This window comes from Pleurodeles waltl, chromosome 5 (assembly GCF_031143425.1).
Source record: "Pleurodeles waltl isolate 20211129_DDA chromosome 5, aPleWal1.hap1.20221129, whole genome shotgun sequence".
In the NCBI taxonomy this organism is placed as follows: Eukaryota; Metazoa; Chordata; class Amphibia; order Caudata; family Salamandridae; genus Pleurodeles; species Pleurodeles waltl.
Genome location: NC_090444.1, coordinates 1470568614 through 1470592437, shown reverse-complemented (window position 1 = coordinate 1470592437; position 23824 = coordinate 1470568614). Strand labels below are relative to the sequence as shown.

Sequence of the window (23824 nt, the reverse complement as noted above, 5' to 3'; positions counted from 1 at the left end):
GTAAGTGCAGGGTAGCCATAAGAGTATATGGTCTGGGAGTCTGTCAAACACGGACTCCACAGCACCATAATGGCTACACTGAAAACTGGGAAGTTTGGTATCAAACTTCTCAGCACAATAAATGCACACTGATGCCAGTGTACATTTTATTGTGAAATACACCCCAGAGGGCACCTTAGAGGTGCCCCCTGAAACCTTAACCGACTATCTGTGTAGGCTGACTGGTTCCAGCAGCCTGCCACAACCGAGACATGTTGCTGGCCCCATGGGGAGAGTGCCTTTGTCACTCTGAGGCCAGTAACAAAGCCTGCACTGGGTGGAGATGCTATCACCTCCCCCAGGCAGGAGCTGTAATACCTGGCAGTGAGCCTCAAAGGCTTACCCCCTTTGTTCCAGCACCGCAGGACACTCCAGCTAGTGGAGTTGCCCGCCCCCTCCGGCCACGGCCCCCACTTTTGGCGGCAAGGCCGGAGGAAATAATGAGAATAACAAGGAGGAGTCACTGACCAGTCAGGACAGCCCCTAAGGTGTCCTGAGCTGAAGTGACTAACTTTTAGAAATCCTCCATCTTGCAGATGGAGGATTCCCCCAATAGGGATAGGAATGTGACCCCCTCCCCTTGGGAGGAGGCACATGAGGGTGTACCCACCCTCAGGGCTAGTAGCCATTGGCTACTAACCCCCCAGACCTAAACACGCCCTTAAATTTAGTATTTAAGGGCTTCCCTGAACCTAAGAATTTAGATTCCTGAAACTACAAGAAGAAGAGGACTGCTGAGCTGAAAAACCCCTGCAGAAGAAGAACAGAAGACACCAACTGCTTTGGCCCCAGTCCTACCGGCCTGTCTCCTGCCTTCCAAAGAAACCTGCTCCAGCGACGCTTTCCAAAGGACCAGCGACCTCTGAATCCTCAGAGGACTGCCCTGCTTCAAGAAAGACAAGAAACTCCCGAGGACAGCGGCCCTGCTCCAAAAAGACTGCAACTTTGTTTCAAAGGAGCAGATTTAAAGACCCCTGCAACTCCCCGCAAGAAGCGTGAGACTTGCAACACTGCACCTGGCGACCCCGACTCGACTGGTGGAGAACCAACACCTCAGGGAGGACCCTCCGGCGACTCCAAGACCGTGAGTAACCAAAGTTGTCCCCCCTGAGCCCCCACAGCGACGCCTGCAGAGGGAATCCCGAGGCTCCCCCTGACCGCGACTGCCTGAACTCTAATTTCCCGACGGCTGGAAAAGACCCTGAACCCGCAGCCCCCAGCACCTGAAGGATCGGAATTCCAGGGCAGGAGTGACCCCCAGGAGGCCCTCTCCCTTGTCCAGGTGGTGGCTACCCCGAGGAGCCCGCCCCCTTGCCTGCCTGCATCGCTGAAGAGACCCCTTGGTCTCTCATAGGAAACTATTGAAAACCCGACGCTTGTTTGCACACTGCACCCGGCCGCCCCCGCGCTGCTGAGGGTGTACTTTTTGTGTGGACTTGTGTCCCCCCCCCCCCCGGTGCCCTACAAAACCCCCCTGGTCTGCCCTCCGAAGACACGGGTACTTACCTGCTGGCAGACCGGAACTGGGGCACCCCCTTCTCTCCATTGAAGCCTATGTGTTTTGGGCACCACTTTGAACTCTGCACCTGACCGGCCCTGAGCTGCTGGTGTGGTGACTTTGGGGTTGCTCTGAACCCCCAACGGTGGGCTACCTTGGACCCCAATCTCAACCCCGTAGGTGGTTTACTTACCTGCTAAAACTAACAATACTTTACCTCCCCCAGGAACTGTGAAAATTGCACTAAGTGTCCACTTTTAAAACAGCTATTTGTGTTTTATGTGAAAAGTATATATGCTACTGTAATTATTCAAAGTTCCTAAAGTACTTACCTGCAATACCTTTCAAATGAGATATGACATGTAGAATTTGAACCTGTGGTTCTTAAAATAAACTAAGAAAAGATATTTTTCTATAACAAAACCTATTGGCTGGATTTGTCTCTGAGTGTGTGTTCCTCATTTATTGCCTGTGTGTATGTACAACAAATGCTTAACACTACTCCTTTGATAAGCCTACTGCTCGACCACACTACCACAAAATAGAGCATTAGTATTATCTCTTTTTGCCACTATCTTACCTCTAAGGGGAACCCTTGGACTCTGTGCATACTATTCCTTACTTTGAAATAGTGCATACAGAGCCAACTTCCTACAAACCTTAATTCACAAGCACTTGGCAAGCACATGGCTCAGGAAAATAAAAACATTGCTTTTCAGAGATACCAGAAAACTGAAGAACATCATGTTTTCCTTATAGGCCAGCAAGTCTTAACTTAGGAGGTGATGTCTAAGAACCATATTGGTAATTCTACTCTTGTATGGTTTTAATCCCACTTGATCATATTTTTTAGTGCTGGGCAACCCATTTTGCTTCTTTGTATTTCCCTTATTAACCAATTTGAAGTATTTAAAAAGTAACTAGATACAAGAATTCAATGTTAAATAAAACAACTGAGTGTTGACTTTACAGGTCTCAATTTCTTTTGAGTGTTCTCGTATTATATCTGCTATGAACAGAAAGGCTTCTTGCTGATCATTGTGGTATCATCTATTAATATTTGAAGAATTGAGAACAATCGACATTTTGTCTGTGCTTAAAGCACATTACCAGATAGATCATAGAGGTTATTTAAACCTCCGTGTGATAAACATTAAAAAAAACAAGTAATAAAGCAAGGGCAGTTTTCTTCTCTTTTCTACTGTTTTCTACTTACAGAAATGTTTGACGTGTGATTTGTACCTTAAAATTATCATATGATAATCATGCATTGAAATGACTTAATGTATTATATTGTCTAACTTGTTACAGGAACCCACTGTTGCTAAACCAGTTGAAAAGGTTGAGGAATTACCTAAAGAAAAAGCAGCAGAACCAGCATCTACGTCTGACACAACTAACCAACATAAAGATCATCTCTTTGATCTGAACTGCAAAATCTGTACAGGTAAATAGCAAACTTCGTTCCATTCATGTTTATTAACCCAGTTAAACTGAGTTCTACAATAATCACTTTACTGGCTGCTTAAGGACACCTCAGAATTGTTTAGAAATGAGGTTCCATAAAGCTTTTAAGGTAGTATGCCATTTAAGTATTTTAGCACATACCATGCATGTCAGCTCAATGTGCTGAGGCTGAGAGATAGGCCCAAATATTGTGTTCTCTGTTTTCCTTCAGTACAGTACAGTACAGCACAGTAGTATGTATTGTGAGAGGGCTAACTCTATATCTGTCACGTAACCAGTAGCTGGCCTGTCTGGAAGGGCCTGGATTCATGAACCAATTCTTTTAAGGTTATCCAGGCCTTGCTTGCATATAGACATGGGTACAAACAAGGTTAAGAGAGACTGTACATACATAAAATAGGCCACATTGGATTTTCACTTGTTAGAAGATCCAAGGCTGGCAAGCATTTCTGCTTCCCTCTAAGTTGGTAGTCTCTAGCGTGTCATGCTTCACAAAAAAACACATTCATTTTGTGGCATATTTCTATCTACTGCGGGTGGGTTACCACTGGGCAGCTTCCATATTGCATTGTTCCTTGGGCTGCCATTGGTATTACAGGTTCTAGAAGTACTATTGTCTTGAGCCTTTTGCTTTGAAATCTCCACTTTTCACCCATTTGTTCTCCTGGATATTAGCTGACCCGCAGAATTGGGTTTGTGATCTGCTGACTTTCAGAGGGAGTGCTACCACCTGACTCAGCACTGGACAATGTGTCATTGAGACCTCTGAGGAAAATGACTGAAAATGTTAGTTGCACCACACTTTTGAAATAGAAGAGATCAGTCTTTAGATTGCTTTGTGATATCCAGCCGTTAATTCTGAGTTGATTGCTTAACAAGTTTATGAATGTGCATGGACTGGAATTTACCTTTTGTTCACTGTCTTTGGTCCTTGGTGTATACTGGTGGAAAGGATTGGTTTCGTTTTTGGGCTCTTACATCATATAAAGAAACATGAATGTAACTGGGTGCAGGCATTGAGAGAAGGGTAATGCTAAAAGCAAGGACTGAAGTGGTTTGGTGCAGTGCCTAAAACCCAGCATTACTGCCCAATTGTCCTCTACCTATAACCAAATCTAGCTGTTGCTTTGATTGATAGTTTTTGCTTAGCAAAATATATCCCTGTTCTAATGGGAAGCAAGAGCTTCTGTTCGTAAGGTGTGATTGTGAGACCTTTTCTTGTGTTCCTGGAGTAACCAGAGGTTATTGGGCATTGTCTTAGATGGGTTCAGTTTCACAGAGGCTGTGCCAGGGTCACAAATCTGGTCCACGTAAAATGTGGTAGCCAAGATATTCTCTTTAGCATACTGCTTGAATTAATCTCATCCACTGGTTATTACTCAGGCTGCATCCCAGTCCATTGTTATTTTGCACACCATGCCACCTCAATTTGGATCCAGCCATACACAATTCAGCATTGACCCTGCGCTAATGGGAGCAGTCCAGCCTGAACCACCAGCCCAGGTCCTTCCTGATCCAGAACACAAGTAACCCAGTGTTGGTTCCACCCTTTTCATGCCTCATCAGAAAGGTATAGCTTGATTACAGTGGCACAGTGTGCACAGGACTCATGTCTGGGCATACCCGACCCACTTAGGATGATACACTGAAGCATACAAAAAGTGATGGATGGAATACTTGAATTAATCTCAGCTTCTGGTATTTACTTGGGCCACATCCCAGTCTATCATTATTATGCACACCATGCCACATCAGTTTGGACCCAGTCATATGCATATCATTCTTGCCCCTGCTCCAATGGGAACAGTCTAGTCCGTATTACGAACACTGCTTCAAACATATGCCACAACTGCCCTCTAACAGCAGATGGGAGAGTAATGCTTTACAGTCTATGAAAAGCATGTATATCTACAACAACACGTACTAAATGTGTATCTACAACAACACATAGTATGAACAGAAAATTTTACTAACCCTTTTAGCATCTGTTTATAGTGTGTAACTCAGTGTCAGCATAGGTTTTAAATTTACTAAGCAGGAACCAGAAGGTAATGGTATTTTACATTGATGTATACTTATATATATTTACACTCTTGCTCACTATCCCCTTAATACTGCTGGAAGGAAATCAGCCCAAGGGTGGAGCCGCAGCCCATGCTCGTTATGTACCAAGGGAGGAATCACCTTATACCTTGTGACTCAAAACACCTTTGAAGAAAAAATATGTGCAATATCTGACCCAATACTAGGCAGGAGGACTATGCAAAGTGTGGGAAAATGGCTCCCTGTTGCAGATACCCCCCACTTTTTACCTGATATTGATGCTGACTTGACTGAGAAGTGTGCTGGGACCCTGCTACCCAGGACCCAGCACCAGTGTTCTTTCACAAAAAATGTACCATTGTTTCCACAATTGGCACACCCCTGGCACCCAGATAAGTCCCTTGTAAAAGGTACCAGTGGTATCAAGGGCCCTGTGACAAGGGAAGGTCTCTAAGGGCTGCAGCATGTGTTGTGCCACCCTTAGGGACCCCTCACCTAACACATGCACACTGCCATTGCAGATTGTGTGTGTTGGTGGGGAGAAAACGGCAAAGTCGACATGGCATCCCCCTCCATTCTTAGACGTTGTAAGTACAGTGTGGCCATATTAAGTATATGGTCTGGGAGTTTGTCAAAAACAAACTCCACAGCTCCATAATGGCTACACTGAATACTGGGAAGTTTGGTATCAAACTCCTCAGAATAATAAACCCACACTGATGCCAGTGTTGGATTTATTACAAAATTCACACAGAGAGCATCTTAGAAGATGCCCCCTGTAATTTACCCAAACCTTCAGTGGAGGACTGACTGGTCAGTGCCATCTGCCACTGAGACGAGTTTCTGCCCTCTTGGGATGAGAGCCTTTGTGCTCTCTGAGGACAGAAACAAAGTTTGCACTGGGTGGAGGTGCTTCTCACCTCCCCCTGCAGGAACTGTAACACCTGGCGGTGAGCCTCAAAGGCTCATGCCTTTGGTTACAGCACCCCAGGGCATCCCAGCTAGTGGAAATGCCGCCCCTCTGGCTACTGCCCCCACTTTTGGCGGCAAGGCTGGAGGAGATAATGAGAAAAACAAGGAGGAGTCACCCACCAGTCAGGACAGCCCTTAAGGTGTCCTGAGCTGAGGTGACCCCTGCCTTTAGAAATCCTCCATCTTGAGATCGGAGGATTCCCCCAATAGGAATCGGGATGTGCCCCCCTCCCGTCATAGAGGAGGCGCAAATAGGGTGTAGCCACCCTCAAGGACAGTAGCCATTGGCTGCTACCCCCCAGACCTAAACACACCCCTAAATTGAGTATTTAGGGGCGATCCTGAACCCAGGAAATCAGATTCCTGCAACCTGAACCAAGAAGAAGGACTGCTGACCTGAAAGCCCTGCAGAGACGAAGGAGACTACAACTGCTTTGGCCCCAGCCCTACCGACCTGTCTCCTGACTCGAAGAAAACTGCAACAGCAACGCATCTGACAGGGACAAGCGACCTCTGAAGCCTCAGAGGACTGCCCTGAACCAAGGGACCAAGAAACTCCAGTGAACAGCAGCTCTGTTCAACAACTTTGCAACTTTCTTGCAACTTTTAAAGAGCTCACTCTTCCCGCCGGAAGCGTGAGACTTCACCCTCTGCACCCAAAGCCCCCGGCTCGAGCTCCAGAGAACCAACACTACAGGAAGGACTCCCAGGCGACTGCAACTTCGTGAGTAGCCCGAGATGACCCCCCTGGACCCCCACAGCACCGCATGCAGAGAGAATCCAGAGGCTCCCTCTGACCGCAACTGCCTGTTTCAAGGAACCCAACGCCTGGACCAAGAAACTGCACCCGCAGCCCCCAGGACCAGAAGGAACAGAACCTCGGTGCAGGATTGACCATCAGGCGACCCTCTGCTTAGCCCAGTCGGTGGCTGGCCCAAGAAGCTCCCCTGTGTCCCTGCCTGCACCACTAGAGTGACCCCCCAGGTCCCTCCATTGTTTGTAATACAAAACCCGATGCCTGCTTTACACACTGCACCCGTCCACCCTTGTGCTGCTGAGGGTGTGTTTTGTGTGCCTACTTGTACCACCCCCCCCCCCCCCCCCCCCCAATGCTTTATAAAACCGCACAGGTCTGCCCTCCGAGGACACGGGTACTTACCTGCTGGCAGCCTGGAACCGGAGCACCCCTGTGCTGCTGAGGGTGTGTTTTGTGTGCCTACTTGTGTCCACCCCCGCTCCCCCCCCCCCCCCCCCCCAGTGCTCTATAAAACCCCCCTGGTCTGCCCCCCCACCCCACCCTAAGGACGCAGGTACTTACCTGCTGGCAGACTGGAACCGGAGCACCCCTATTCTCCATTGAAGCCTATGTGTTGTGGGCACCTCTTTGACCTCTGCACCTGACCGGCCCTGAGCTGCTGGTGTGGTAACTTTGGGGTTGCCTTCAACCCCCAACGGTGGGCTGCCTATGCCCAAGAACTTAGACTTGTAAGTGTCTTACTTACCTGACAAACTAACCATTACTTACCTCCCCCGGGAACTGTTGATTTTTGCACTGTGTCCACTTTTAAAATAGCTTATTGCCATTTTTACTAAAACTATGTATGCCATTGCCCTAATTCAAAGTTCCTAACTTACCTGTGTGGAGTACCTTGCATTTTATGTATTTACTTCAAATCTTGAACATGTGGTTCTAAAAATAAATTAAGAAAATATATTTTTCTATATAAAAACTATTGGCCTGGAGTTAAGTCTTTGAGTGTGTGTTCAGCATTTATTGCCTGTGTGTGTACAACAAATTCTTAAGACTACCCTCTGATAAGCCTACTGCTCGACCACACTACCACAAAATAGAGCATTAGAATTATCTAATTTTGCCACTATCTTACCTCTAAGGGGAACCCTTGGACTCTGGGCACACTATCTCTTACTTTGAGATAGTATATACAGAGCCAACTTCCTACACGAAGCATAAGAATCTATAATTCTACACACAAATGCTTACAAGGTAAGTAACATTTCCCTTCTTACTCATCACTCACAAAGCTATCATAGCAGCCACTGGCAATATTTTTCACAGAACATTTAGAGAGCTGGGACCTATAATTCTATTCTCCCTTCTCAAAACATTGCTGGGTTGATAAAGATATCAGGAAAGACAGGCAGAGGTGGGACAAGTGATACTTAAAAATTACGTTACCATTTTTCTGCTAGGCCTTTACCCCCCAGTGCTAAGCCTTTTTAGGCTCTACTTGCACGCACGCGCCTTTGTGCCGTGCTTGTGAAATCTTTTGTGGATACAAAGAAACTTAAAAAGGGTTTAGAACTCGTCTCTTACATACCTAAACTTATGAGTGGCTTAGCCCAATGTTGCTGTTCTTTACATACTTCTGATTGGCCTGCACGTTGTTTACTTTCACTTCCTGCTCTCCTTTACTGTGCATGCCGTCGTTTGGAACCGAAACCAAGTACTCTTTCTGTCATTGCTTACTGGCTTTTGCCCCGTGTCTTTCCACTGACCACGTGTTTTGCAAGGTACTTTTTCTTACTTTTATAAATACACTCTCTAGGAAAGCAGGTGTCTGCAGACTGTCTGCTCTCGTTTTTCTTTCCTTGTTTGCCCTATTCTCCCCTCCCTCTAGCACCACCCCCCACCCTCTCTGGCTCTTCCATCTGCCAAACATGCACCATTATAGGAGAGGTTTGGCACCCTAATATGGAGCAGGCAGGCGAAGTGTTGGTGAAACACAGCTTTTGTTAAAAACCTAAAATATGTGATTACCTGCAATCGCCGTGGAACACTACCAGTGTCCGTGACAGTGTCTTGCTTCTGTCTTATAACTTCATTTTTAGAGTTTTGCGTAGTTCTCTCGCCATGTAGTGGCTTGGGGTATAGTTTACTCATTGTTTACGAAAAGCAGTGCACCAACACCAAAATAAATATTTGTAACTGCATTTTTGCCATTATTATTTAACTCTCTCAGCTCCATAGCTAGACTACTGTTTACTATATACCTCGTCTTCAAAACCATTGTGTACCAATGTCTTCCAAGGCCACTATACAGTTGTGTGTGACGCACACACCCTTTCGAAGGTTTTGGGCTGAGGGACAGAGTGTTGCAATTAAATTTAATGTCTGCCCTACATTCTCTAGTATCTTTAAGGGTGGGAGGGGCAGACTTGAAGGAACTGAAAAGCACCATTTCTCCCTAGGGCTGCAATGAAATGCTCAAAAAAGAATCCGCATGAAAACATTAGTTGTGGCGAAGCTAGAACCGAACACTGCAATGCAGCGTGACCAGGGCACTGCTCCTACCCCATTTTACTCTTTGCCACTCTCCCCTGGGCTCTGTTTGGTTCTGGCCCAGGTACAATTTTGGTAGACTGAGAACATAGTTAAAACAGCCACATAATACAGCCCCAGTTGCCTATAGCTTGAAATTAACCAGAATAGATAAAACAGTGCTACGTGCCACACAGCTAACAATCTCTATTAGTAGAATGCTTCCATTTATTTTGCAGATCGCTAAGTTGGTTCAGTTGGTCAATGTGTCTGCTCCCCCGCTCTACTATGTCTACTCCTCACCACAGGCGTGAATCATCACAGCTTTTCAGAATTTCTTCTTAGGTCATAAAAAAAGAACCAACTCACGCTCTGCTCTGAAAGTAATTACCCATTTCAATAACGAATGTCTGTTCAACAGAATGATTTGTTCCTGTTAGACTGCATTTCACTTAGAGTCTTTTTGTTGGTACATACACAAGCATTCAGGACGGTATCAAGCAGGCTCCCATCCCGTCTTCAGCCTGTGCTGTGTCTGGATTTTATCAGAGTGCATTGTTAAGCATAAAGCATCTGTTCAACATGAATCTGTGAAGGTCTGTGTTGCTTTCTTGGTTGCATGTTTCCGGCTTGGCCACCTGATGCTCCTTCTCTGTTCTGCTGTTACCCTCGCCCGCCATCTCCCTACTCCTCACCCCACGCGTTACTTCATTGCCCCTCACCACCACTTAAATAATCTATAATTTATATATATATATATATTTTTTTTTTTTTGCTGGTAGTGTGGAGACGAGGCAGGAAAGCGTGGCTGGCCCCTTCACCTTGAACTAAAAAAATGTTTTTCCAATACATTTTTATTGTATTTAATTGTATTTTTGTTGTTGCACATGTGTAATAACACAGCTGTGTTGTCTTACTTAATTTCCTTTTGTCAAAGCCAGTAGGGCCCAAAGGCAAAACTGTTTAGCTGTTTAGGATAGTTTGTGCTTAGACCTCCATTACTTTTTGTCCACATAAGCTATTCACCCCAAATTTGCATCCTTTCTTCCCAACATCCCGGGGATTCTAAAAGTACCAGGGTTACTGGAATAGTGAGAAAGTAGCCAAAATATAGCTACAGTTTGCGATTTGTTCAGGGAAAAAAAGGTAAAAAGTGCTCTGGTAAAAGTGTCTAATTTATCATAAAAATGGCATCATAGAATAGTTTGATGTGCTAAAGTCACCATCTTCCCAGCGTTCAGGAACAAGCAGATCTGAATCAAAAACGCCAAATTGTTTACCACAGTTTTGGCATGTTTCAAAGAGATATAACCCATTTTTCTTATATTTTGTGCTTTCAGCCTACTTCCACTGTGTGGTACAAACCAGTGTGAAACCCATGAATGATCCAGGAAAGCTATATATTTCTGAAAAGTAGACACAATTCCAATTTCAGCAAAGGGGCATATTGTAGATCCCTTAAGGGTTGCCCAACAAAACTAACTGTTGAAATAAAGCAATATTGAAAACTGGTATGAAAAAACAGACATTTGTGACAGTTTTTTAATCTGTCACTGTATAGAAATGGCTCCCTGTTGCAGTTACCCCCCACTTTTTGCCTGATACTGATGCTGACTTGACTGAGAAGTGTGCTGGGACCCTGCTAACCAGGCCCCAGCACCAGTGTTCTTTCACCTAAAATGTACCATTGTCTCCACAATTGGCACAACCCTGGCACCCAGGTAAGTCCCTTGTAACTGGTACCCCTGGTACCAAGGGCCCTGATGCCAGGGAAGGTCTCTAAGGGCTGCAGCATGACTTATGCCACCCTAGGGACCCCTCACTCAGCACAGACACACTGCTTGCCAGCTTGTGTGTGCTGGTGGGGAGAAAATGACTAAGTCGACATGGCACTCCCCTCAGGGTGCCATGCCAACCTCACACTGCCTGTGGCATGGGTAAGTCACTCCTCTAGCAGGCCTTACAGCCCTAAGGGAGGGTGCACTATACCACAGGTGAGGGCATATGTGCATGAGCACTATGCCCCTACAGTGTCTAAGCAAAACCTTAGACATTGTAAGTGCAGGGTAGCCATAAGAGTATATGGTCTGGGAGTCTGTCAAAAACGAACTCCACAGCTCCATAATGGCTATACTGAATACTGGGAAGTTTAGTATCAAACTTCTCAGAATAATAAACCCACACTGATGCCAGTGCTGGATTTATTAAAAAAATGCACACAGAGGGCATCTTAGATATGCCCCCTGTATTTTACCCAATTGTTCAGTGCAGGACTGACTGGTCTGTGCCAGCCTGCTGCTGAGAGATGAGTTTCTGACCCCATGTGGTGAGGGCCTTTGTGCTCTCTGAGGACAGAAACAAAAGCCTGCTCTGGGTGGAGATGCTTCACACCTCCCCCCTGCAGGAACTGTAACACCTAGCAGTGAGCCTCAAAGGCTCAGGCTTCGTGTTACAAAGCCCCAGGGCATTCCAGCTAGTGGAGATGCCCGCCCCTTGACACAGCCCCCACTTTTGGCGGCAAGTCCAGGAGAGATGATGAGAAAAACAAGGAGGAGTCACTGACCAGTCAGGACAGCCCCTAAGGCAACCTGAGCTGAAGTGACTCTGACTTTTAGGAATCCTCCATCTTGCAGATGGAGGATCCCCCCAATAGGGATAGGAATGTGACCCCCTCCCCTTGGGAGGAGGCACAAAGAGGGTGTAGCCACCCTCAGGGCTAGTAGCCATTGGCTACTGCCCTCCCTGACCTAAACACACCCCTAAATTCTGTATTTAGGGGCACCCCAGAACCTAGGAAATCAGATTCCTGCAACCTAAGAAGAAGAGGACTGCTGAGCTGAAAAACCCTGCAGAGAAGACGGAGACACCAACTGCTTTGGCCCCAGCTCTACCGGCCTGTCTACCCCCTTCGGAAGAAAACTGCTCCAGCGACGCTTTCCCCAGGACCAGCGACCTCTGAATCCTCAGAGGACTGCCCTGCTCTAGAAGGACCAAGAAACTCCAGAGAACAGCGGCCCCGTTCACCCAAGACTGCAACTTTGTTTCCAAAGGAGCAACTTTAAAATGACTGCGTTTCCCGCCAGAAGCATGAGACTTGCAACTCTGCACCCGACGCCCCCGGCTCGACTTGTGGAGAAACAACACTTCAGGGAGGACTCCCCGGCGACTCAGAGACTGTGAGTAACCAAAGTTGTCCCCCCTGAGCACCCACAGCGACGCCTGCAGAGGGAATCCCGAGGCTCCCCCTGACCGCGACTGCCTGACTCTCAGATCCCGACGCCTGGAAAAGACCCTGCACCCGCAGCCCCCAGGACCTGAAGGATCGGAACTCCAGTGCAGGAGTGACCCCCAGGAGGCCCTCTCCCTTGTCCAGGTGGTGGCTACCCCGAGGAGCCCCCCCCCCTTGCCTGCTAGCATCGCTGAAGAGACCCCTTGGTCTCCTATTGATTCCAATTGAAAACCCGACGTGTGTTTGCACACTGCACCCGGCCGCCCCTGTGCTGCTGAGGGTTACTTTCTGTGCTAACTTGTGTCCCCCCCGGTGTCCTACAAAACCCCCCTGGTCTGCCCTCCAAAGACGCGGGTACTTACCTGCTGGCAGACTGGAACCGGGGCACCCCCTTCTCCATTGAAGCCTATGCTTTTTGGGCACCACTTTGAACTCTGCACCTGACCGGCCCTGAGCTGTTGGTGTGGTAACTTTGGGGTTGCTCTGAACCCCCAACGGTGGGCTACTTTGGACCCAAACTTGAACCCCGTAGGTGGTTTACTTACCTGCAAGAACTAACAATAATTTACCTCCCCCAGGAACTGTTGAAAATTGCACTGTGTCCACTTTTGAAATAGCTAAGTGTGTTTTATGTAAAAAGTATATATGCTATTGTGATTATTCAAAGTTCCTAAAGTACTTACCTGCAATACCTTTCAAATGAGATATTACATGTAGAATTTGAACCTGTGGTTCTTAAAATAAACTAAGAAAAGATATTTTTCTATACAAAAACCTATTGGCCTGGAATTATCTCTGAGTGTGTGTTCCTCATTTATTGCCTGTGTGTATGTACAACAAATGCTTAACACTACTCCTTTGATAAACCTACTGCTCGACCACACTACCACAAAATAGAGCATTGGTATTATTTCTTTTTGCCAGTATCTTACCTCTAAGGGGAACCCTTGGACTCTGTGCATGCTATTCCTTACTTTGAAATAGCACATACAGAGCCAACTTCCTACAGTCACTTTTTGTCACGATGGCTAATTTACAAAAGCAATGTATCATTACGTTCACTAGACCCTTTTGGTTGTGAGGATATATAGGGTTTGTAGGTTCTCCAAGAACCCGAGGTACCCAGTGCAAACAACTGAGCTGCACCGTACAATGGTATTTAATTGTGTACTGAGTATAGACCAATTTCTTTGGTGAAATATGTAGAAGGAAAAATAGGTATCAAGGTACCCTATATATTTCTGTAGTTGGCACATGATAATTGGGTTTAGGAGCTTTGGTTATTTGTTCATCTCTGAATTTGTGGGTGCCCATAGGGCATACAATTTAGAGGGTATGTTTCAAAATGTCTAATTTCTTACATGCTGGTTTACATTTGGAAGGCATAATTGCAGCAAAGTACCCATAGTAATAATAAATATCCTGCTATTCAGTGCCACCATATGTCTTCTGATAAGAGATATCTCACTTGTGCGGGTAGGCCTATTTCCTCCGACAGAAAACGGACCAAAATGCAACATGGATACATCACACTTTTCCACTTGGAACTGACCCATTTTTACCAAACTGGGTAGCTCTGGATTTTGGGGACTAGCTCAGCCCGCACCTAGGGAAACTTAAGAAACCTGGCATTTTTTAAAATTAGCGGAATCCAGGACGGGGTGATTTGCGTGGCTCTCCCTGGTTGTTTTACCCAGAATCACTTGAAAACCTTGACTTAAAAATTGCATTTTCTTTTCATTTCTCTGATGGAATATGCTGGAACCTGCGGGAAATCTTCCTTCCACCCACCATTTTCCTACGTATTGTGATAAAAATGGTACCTCACTTGTGAGGGTAGGCCTAGTGCCCAGGACAGGAAGCAACCCAAAACACAGAATGAATACATCATAATTTCCCACTCAAAACGGACCCGTTTTTTGCACAGCTGGTAGCTGTAGATATTGTACCCTAGCTCAGCCGGCACCTATGGAAACCTAGAAAACATGTAGATTTTTTAAAACTAGACACCTAGGGGAATCTGGGATGGGGTGAATTGTGTGGCCCTCACCTGGTTGTTTACCCAGAATCCCTTGCAAACCTCAAACTTTAAATAAAAATGCTACCCCACTAGTGTGACTGGGCCTAATGCACGCAAGAGCATCAAACCAAGATCAGTAGAAGTCTCCTGGAGCAATTCTGATTTACCCTGGTTTGATTTGTGCCTGTTGGGGGCATTAGGCCAAGTCATACAAGTGGGTTACCATTTTTATCCAGACAAGTGGGTGAATGCTGGGTGGTAGAAATATTGTTGATTCCTGCTGATTCGGAAAGTTTACATCACATAAATGAAACTTGAATGTGCTTAAATGTGCATTTTTAGGCAACGTTTGAGGTTTGTAAGTCATTGTGGGTAAGAAAACTTTATGCAATTCATTCAAGGAATACCACCCTGCACTCCCCTGGATGTCTAGTTTTCAGAAGTATCTGATTTTGGTATATTTCCCCAGGTGGCAGCTGACCCAAGCCAGAAAAGTGCAGCCATTCAGCATAGAAGTAGGATGATATTAATATCTTTAGAGATAGACTGACTAATATTTAGGTATAGCTTGCTTAAATGAGGCTTCCTGGGGTGATCACATTATCTGCGGGCATTGGAGTGTATATGTACAGTTGTCATGTTTGCTTGATTTTAAACTTCTCTTCTACCCATAACATCTTGATCAACCACAAACAACAAAGAATTCACCTTCTCCCCTCAACACATCTTTCCCCAAACTGACAACCCACCACAACCAGTGTTTATTTTGAGTTTACTCTCTTTGGAGTAAGTTTAGCAGGGGCAGTCCTACCATATATTCTCCCTCGTTCCAACATACTGTATTCCCTGGTCACCCATCTCTCCCCGGCAAGTCTAGGAGAGTATTGAGAGCCCATACTGGGAATGCTAGATTTCAGGTGGATGGGAAGCTGTTGTTTACTTACAGCTCCAGCTTCTCCACAAATCTTGTCTACCTGTGTGATCACCATGGCATTAGGTTTAGTGTCTCTTGCATTGCTGGGACTGGGACACTGTTAGATGCCTGCATGTTCTCCATCTGCCGCTCCTTAGGGACTTTCGGAAGTTGAGCTGTGGCAGTTAAGCAGTGGATTCTTTGCCTTCTGTCATAACCAAAAACCCTAAAAGAGTTTTGCTTCTATCAGGGATCCCATTTGGTGGGACTCATTTGCATTCGAGGCAGAAGGGATGACCCAATATGTACCTGACTCGCTTTTTCCAAAGAAGTGTGTCACTGGATGAAGGGCACGTTGCCTTTTGAATATTACTGTTGGAAACTGGCTTACTGGTTCAGGGGGGTGTAATCCTACTCCAGCAGCAACCACAATCTGTGTCAGTTTGAAACAGGAGCAAACCCCATATTACCTTGTGCTTAACCCTCTGGTAGCCTGGCACAGAAGCAGTCAGGCTCAACTTAAAGGCAATGTGTAAAGTAGTTATGCAGCACATCAAACAGTAATGGAGTGAAAACACAAGACAAATCTGACACCAAATTTAGAAAAAATGTAATAAAATATGTGAGACTAAAACAGCAAAACTCCTATCAGTAGAACAGTATGTAAAGAAATGGCTCCCTGTTGCAGTTACCCCCCACTTTTTGCCTGATACTGATGCTGACTTGACTGAGAAGTGTGCTGGGACCCTGCTAACCAGGCCCCAGCACCAGTGTTCTTTCACCTAAAATGTACCATTGTCTCCACAATTGGCACAACCCTGGCATCCAGATAAGTCCCTTGTAACTGGTACCCCTGGTACCAAGGGCCCTGATGCCAGGGAAGGTCTCTAAGGGCTGCAGCATGTCTTATGCCACCCTAGGGACCCCTCACTCAGCACAGACACACTGCTTGCCAGCTTGTGTGTGCTGGTGGGGAGAAAATGACTAAGTCGACATGGCACTCCCCTCAGGGTGCCATGCCAACCTCACATTGCCTATGGCATAGGTAAGTCACCCCTCTAACAGGCCTTACAGCCCTAAGGCAGGGTGCACTATACCACAGGTGAGGGCATAGGTGCATGAGCACTATGCCCCTACAGTTTCCAAGCAAAACATTAGACATTGTAAGTGCAGGGTAGCCATAAGAGTATATGGGCTGGGAGTCTGTCATGCACGAACTCCACAGCTCCATAATGGCTACACTGAATACTGGGAAGTTTGGTACCAAACCTCTCAGAATAATAAACCCACACTGATGCCAGTGTTGGATTTATTAAAAAATGCACACAGAGGGCATCATAGAGATGTCCCCTGTATTTTACCCAATTGTTCAGTGCAGGACTGACTGGTCTCTGCCAGCCTGCTGCTGAGAGACGAGTTTCTGACCCCATGCGGTGAGAGCCTTTGTGCTCTCTGAGGACAGAAACAAAGCCAGCTCTGGGTGAAGGTGCTTCACACCTCCCCCCTGCAGGAACTGTAACACCTAGCAGTGAGCTTCAAAGGCTCAAGCTTCGTGTTACAATGCCCCAGGGCACTCCAGCTAGTGGAGATGCCCGCCCCCTGGACCCAGCCCCCACTTTTGGCGGCAAGTCCAGGAGAGATAATGAGAAAAACAAGGAGGAGTCACTGGCCAGTCAGGACAGCCCCTAAGGTGTCCTGAGCTGAGGTGACTCTGACTTTTAGAAATCCTCCATCTTGTAGGCTGACTAGTTTTAGCAGCCTGCCACAAACCGAGACATGTTGCTGGCCCCATGGGGAGAGTGCCTTTGTCACTCTGAGGCCAGTAACAAAGCCTGCACTGGGTGGAGATGCTAACACCTCCCCCAGGCAGGAATTGTCACACCTGGCGGTGAGCTTCAAAGGCTCACCTCCTTTGTGCCAACCCAGCAGGACACTCCAGCTAGTGGAGTTGCCCGCCCCCTCCGGCCAGGCCCCACTTTTGGCGGCAAGGCCGGAGAAAATAATGAGAAAAACAAGGAGGAGTCACTGGCCAGTCAGGACAGCCCCTAAGGTGTCCTGAGCTGAGGTGACTCTGACTTTTAGAAATCCTCCATCTTGTAGATGGAGGATTCCCCCAATAGGGATAGGAATGTGACCCCCTCCCCTTGGGAGGAGGCACAAAGAGGGTGTACCCACCCTCAGGGCTAGTAGCCATTGGCTACTAACCCCCCAGACCTAAACACGCCCTTAAATTTAGTATTTAAGGGCTCCCCTGAACCTAAGAATTCAGATTCCTGCAACTTACTGAAGAAGAAGACTGCTGAGCTGAAAACCCCTGCAGAAGAAGGAAGAAGACACCAACTGCTTTGGCCCCAGTCCTACCGGCCTGTCTCCTGCCTTCTAAAGAACCCTGCTCCAGCGACGCTTTCTCAAGGACCAGCGACCTCTGAATCCTCGGAGGACTGCCCTGCTTCAAGAGGAACAAGATACTCCCGAGGACAGCGGACCTGCTCCAAAAAGACTGCAACTTTGTTACAGAGGAGCAGATTTAAAGACCCCTGCAATCCCCGCAAGAAGCGTGAGACTTGCAACACTGCACCCGGTGACCCCGACTCAACTGGTCGAGAACCAACACCTCAGGGAGGACCCTCCGGCGACTCCGAGACTGTGAGTAACCAAAGTTGTCCCCCCTGGGCCCCCACAGCGACGCCTGCAGAGGGAATCCCGAGGCTCCCCCTGACCGCGACTGCCTGACTCTAAGATCCCGACGGCTGGAAAAGACCCTGCACCCGCAGCCCCCAGCACCTGAAGGAACTGAACTTCAGTGCAGGAGTGACCCTCAGGAGGCCCTCTCCCTTGCCCAGGTGGTGGCTACCCCGAGGAGCCCCCACCTTGCCTGCCTGCACCGCTGAAGAGACCCCTTGGTCTCCCATTGACTCCCATTGGAAACCCGACGCTTGTTTGCACACTGCACCCGGCCGCCCCCGCGCTGCTGAGGGTGTACTTTCTGTGTGGACTTGTGTACCCCCCGGTGCCCTACAAAACCCCCCTGGTCTGCCCTCCGAAGACGCGGGTACTTACCTGCTGGCAGACTGGAACCAGGGCACCCCCTTCTCCATTGAAGCCTATGTGTTTTGGTTACCTTGGACCCCAATCTTAACCCCGTAGGTGGTTTACTTACCTGCAAAAACTAACATTACTTTACCTCCCCCAGGAACTGTGAAAATTGCACTTTGTCCACTTTTAAAACAGCTTATTGTGTTTTATGTAAAAAGTATATATGCTACTGTGATTATTCAAAGTTCCTAAAGTACTTACCTGCAATACCTTTCAAATGAGATATTACATGTAGAATTTGAACCTGTGGTTCTTAAAATAAACTAAGAAAATATATTTTTCTATAACAAAACCTATTGGCCTGGAATTGTCTCTGAGTGTGTGTTCCTCATTTATTGCCTGTGTGTATGTACAACAAATGCTTAAAACTACTCCTTTGATAAGCTTACTGCTCGACCACACTACCACAAAATAGAGCATTAGTATTATCTCTTTTTGCCACTATCTTACCTCTAAGGGGAACCCTTGGACTCTGTGCATACTATTCCTTACTTTGAAATAGTGCATACAGAGCCAACTTCCTACACAGTATATATTCCATTTTAAAGATTTCAAGTAAGTATTGTACCTAAAAGCATAAAGCGCCACTCATGGTTATCTGGTCAAGCAAAACCTGGTGAAAGTCACAAGTTCAGGCTGACCGCAATGGAACGCAGGCCAGATTAATGGACCAGGTTAGCACTGCTGAAAGAGTTAAAGAAGCAAGGCGAGCCCAACTCTGGTAACCATATATATTAAAAAAGAAAAAAAGATCCAAAGTCAACATTTCCCGCCTTGCAAAAGATGGGGATGTTTTAGTCCCCAGGGGGGCATAAAGACTGTTCGGGTCATATTGGAGGTGGAGGCTAGGCTTGATGTGTGGATGCATGGGCAGGCCTTACCCACACCTTGTAGCAATAAAAAAAAAACCTTGCTGGTGTCTTGTGGGCTTTCTGCAACCCTCCCCCCCCACTGGGGCAGATTGGAGTTAAAGTCTTCTTATCTGCACCGGGGGGGAGCAGGGGGTTTAAAAAGACTGTTGTAGGTCATTTGAGGGGTCAAGTTAGGCCCAATACCTAGGCAGGCCATACCCACCCATTTTTCCACAAAAAAGTAATTCCCCGTGTCTAATGGGCTTTCTGCTCCCTTTCTTCCCACTGGGGCAGATTGGAGGTAACAAACTCCAGTATTGTCCCCAGGGGTGTGGGTGGGGGAGGGGGAGCAGGAAGACATTTGGGCCTCGGTGGGGGTTGCCTTTTGCAGGGGGTTCTCCAGCTTCCAGATATAGTCCTTGGTAGTCTAGTGAGTTTCTGCCTCCTACTGTGGGCATATTGGAGGAAGGCACCTTCAGTCTGCCCCTGGTGTGGGGCAGAAAGACTGCTGTGGTTATTTAAAAAGAGTGGGGGGCTAGGCCCAATGCCTGGGAGGGCTTAGACCCACCCATTTATGCCACTTTAAAAAATCCCTTATGTCTACGAGGCTTCAGAGGTTAGAACCTCCAATCTGTCCTTGGGGTGGGTGCAGAAAGAATTTTGGACCCAGGGGAAGCACTAGACCATTGGGAGGGGGCAACCCATACCCCAGAATAAGAGTGTTTGGTGTCTATTTGAGTGGATCCTTGCTTGAGGATTGCCCTCCTGCGGCGGTATCCCCAAGCAGGGATCCACTAGGGGAAGGTACCACTGGAATGAGAAATTTGTCCCCTTTCCAGCGAACCCTCTCCAGTGTGCTTCGGTGCTTGGTGGCACTCAGATATGCCCCCAAGCACCGAAGCAGTGAAAGTGAAATGACCTGATTGATTCATTTCACTTTTTTCTAAACTACTTCAGTGCACTACGCACACTGATCGTCATTTCAGAGAACAAAAAATAGCTTCTTCCCCAGCCCCTGAGGCTAAAATAAATAAAAGGCTTCAGAGGAATTTCCTGCCTTGGGTGCAAGGATGGCCTCGCATTATCCTCAGAGCCGTCCTCTGCATGAAACAGATTGACTGCTACAACCTCAGGCCTACCCCTATATAATAGTACTGTTTGCTACTATGCGCAACTTCTGAATCTATATTTGTGCTACTTAAGAAATGAGATATTTAGCTGTAACACAAGAACACATCATTGCTTCTTCACATTTTCCACGTAGTAATGGATTTGCAAATTGGTTCATAACTGTTAAGGTAGCTTTTGAATGACTGGTACTATGCACTTGTTCTTGAATCGTACATGAATACGCTCACTGTCAGCCTTTCCGGGTGATCAGAACCTGCTTCTATCATGATTTTGTACGTGGGGCCTCTGGCCCAGTTTTTTCTGCCTATGTTTTTTTTTTTTTTTGTCTCATCCTCTTCTTTTAAATTGAGTAGCTATTACTTCAGTGTTTCAGGTAAAACCTGTGCTCTCTTTCTTCTGACTTCCCCATTCCATGTTTTGGAGGAACAACTCCTTGCACTGAAGTTGGTTGCAGTTTTGTTCTTGGGACACTTCAATCTCTAAGGAACTACCAGTGGTTTTTCGAATTGTTTTTGTTTAATAGCTGATAATTAGTTTTTATAACAGTACAGAATCATGTATGTCTGTCAACAGTATATGCATTGATATTTATTTTCAGCACTGTACATTCATAGCAACCTGCAACATGACTCCAGCTGTGAAAAAACTAAATTAAATGGTGGCTTCTCTTAAAAGTTCTCTATTATTTTAGGGTTTTCCCCCTGGTTTACTTTCTCCCAGGGAATAGGAACCAGGCAAGATTCATCTTGCCAATCTAAGCAGGAGCTTTTGTCCACATTGTCCACAAAAACCCAATTGAGGATCATTTTCTTCTCAAAACACTCTCAATTACCACTAGGGCATGTTAACATCTGCCCATGTTGAAGGGGATGCTCCACCACTTGGATGCGATTTTTAAAGATCTGGTGCGGGGCACGAGTTGTTAATAGGATGAAGCTGCACCCTCAGATCCACCTTATTTCAACGGCTAACTACTCCCAGCCTCACTGGTAGTGTTTAATGCCTGCAAGAGAGCCAATTTGCTCTCTTGCAGGCATTGGATGCCCCTTGTAGGAAGTTTGCTCTGTGTATACTATCTCAAAGTGAGGATCCTCTTAGAGGTTGATAGTGGCAAAATTAGATATTACTAATGCTCTATTTTGTGGTAGTGTGGTCGAGCAGTAGGCTTATCAGAGGGTAGTGTTGAGCATTTGCTGTACACACACAGGCAATACATGAGGAAAACACACTCAAAGACTTAACTCCAGGCCAATAGTTTTTATATAGAAAAATATATTTTCTTAATTTATTTTAGAACCACAAGATTCAAGATTTGAGGTAAGTACATGAAATGCAAGGTACTTCACACAGGTAAGTATAGAACTTTGATTCAAAGCAGTAGTACACACAGTTTTAGTTAAAATGACAATAAGCTATTTTAAAAGTAGACACAGTGCAAAAATCAACAGTTCCTGGGGGAGGTAAGTTTGGTTAGGTTACTCAGGTAAGTAAAGCACTTACACAGTCAGTCTCCTGGGCATAGGCAGCCCACCGTTTGGGGTTCAAGGCAACACCAAAGCCACAGCACCAGCAACCCAGGGCCGGTCAGGTGCGGAGGTCAAAGGAGGGGCCAAAACACACAGGCACCTATGAAGAACAGGGGTGCTCGGGTCCTAGCCTGCTTGCAGGTAAGTACCCGCGTCCTCGGGGAGCAGACCAGGGGGGTTTTGTAGAGCACTGGGGGGGGGGGACACATACAGGCACACAAAATGCGCCCTCAGTGGCTCAGAGGCGGCCAGGTGCAGTGTTCAAAGTAGGCGTCAGGTTTGCTATAGAAAGCAATAGAGGGACCTGGGGGTCACTAAGGCGATGCAGGCAGGTCATAGGGGGGCTTCTCTGGCCAGCCACTGACTGGGCTAGGAAGAGGGCCGCCTGCTGGTCACTCCTGCACTGGAATGTGGTTCGTCTTGGTCCTGGGGCTGCGGGTGCAGTACTTGGTCCAGGCGTCGGGCTCCTTGTTACCATGCAGTCGCGGTCAGGGGGAGCCTCTGGATCCTCTCTGCAGGTGTCACTGTCAGGGTGCAGGCGGGTCGACTCGGGATACTCACATCGTCGTAGTCGCCTGGGAGTGCTCTCTGTGGTGTTAGTTCTCCTGAACTCAAGCCGGGGGCGTCGGGTGTAGAGTGAGAAGTCTCACGCTTCCGGCGGAAAGAGAGAATTCTTTGAAAGTTTCTTTAAAGATGCAAAGTTGTTGCAGTTTTTGAACAGTGCCACTGTTCTCTGGAGTTTCTTGGTCCTTCCAATTCAGGGCAGTCCTCTGAGGTCGCTGGTCCCTGTCGGATGCGTCGCTGTGCAGGTTCTTTGAGTCTGGAGACAGGCCGGTAGGGCTGGGGCCAAGTCAATTGTCGTCTCTGCGGGGCTTTCAGGTCAGCAGTCCTTCTTCTTCTTGTTGTAGGTTGTAGAAATCTGATTTCCTGGGTTTAGGTTCGCCCCTAAATACTGAATTTAGGGGTGTGTTTAGGTCTGGGGGGCAGTAGCCAATGGTTACTGTCCTGGAGGGTGGCTACACCCTCTTTGTGCCTCCTCCCTGAGGGGAGGGGGGCACATACCTATTCCTATTGGGGGAATCCTCCAATCTCAAGATGGAGGATTTCTAAAGGCAGGGGTCACCTCAGCTCTGGGCACCTTAGGGGCTATCCTGACTGGTGGGTGACTCCTCCTTGTTTTCCTCATTATCTCCTCCAGCCTTGCCACCAAAAGTGGGGGCAGTGGCCGGAGGGGCGGGCATCTCCACTAGCTGGGATGCCCTGGGGTGCTGTAACAAAAGGCATGAGCCTTTGATGCTCACCGCCAGGTGTTAAGGTTCCTGTAGTGGGAGGTGAGAAGCACCTCCACCCAGTAAAGGCTTTGTTCCTGGCCACAGAGTGACTAAGGCACTCTCCCCATGTGGCCAGAAACTCGTATGGTTGTGGCAGGCTGGCAGAAACTGGTCAGCCTAGCACTAGGAGTCAGACTGGTACTCCGGGGGTATTTATAAGATGCCCTCTAGGTGTATTTTACAATACATCCCACACTGGCATCAGTGTGGATTTATTGTGCTCAGAAGTTTGATACCAAACTTCCCAGATTTCAGTGTAATCATTATGGAACAGTGGAGTTCGTATTTGACAAACTCCCAGACCATATACTCTTTATGGCTTCCCTGCACTTATAAATGTCTAAGGTTTTGCTTAGACACTGTAGGGGCATAGTGCTCATGCACTTATGTCCTCACCTGTGGTATAGCGCACCCTGCCTTAGGGCTGT

General features: G+C 47.0%; 1 protein-coding gene across 2 annotated transcripts in view; it reads left to right on the top strand.

Annotated features, from left to right (window-relative positions):
• The window catches only part of PHF3 (PHD finger protein 3), a 629825-nt gene that overhangs the window by 281843 nt on the left and 324158 nt on the right, over positions 1–23824 (top strand). For both annotated transcript variants that reach the window (XM_069235742.1, XM_069235741.1), the window contains one exon: positions 2849–2984. In XM_069235742.1, coding sequence (XP_069091843.1) covers positions 2849–2984 — 136 coding nt within the window. The remainder of the gene's footprint in view (positions 1–2848; positions 2985–23824) is intronic.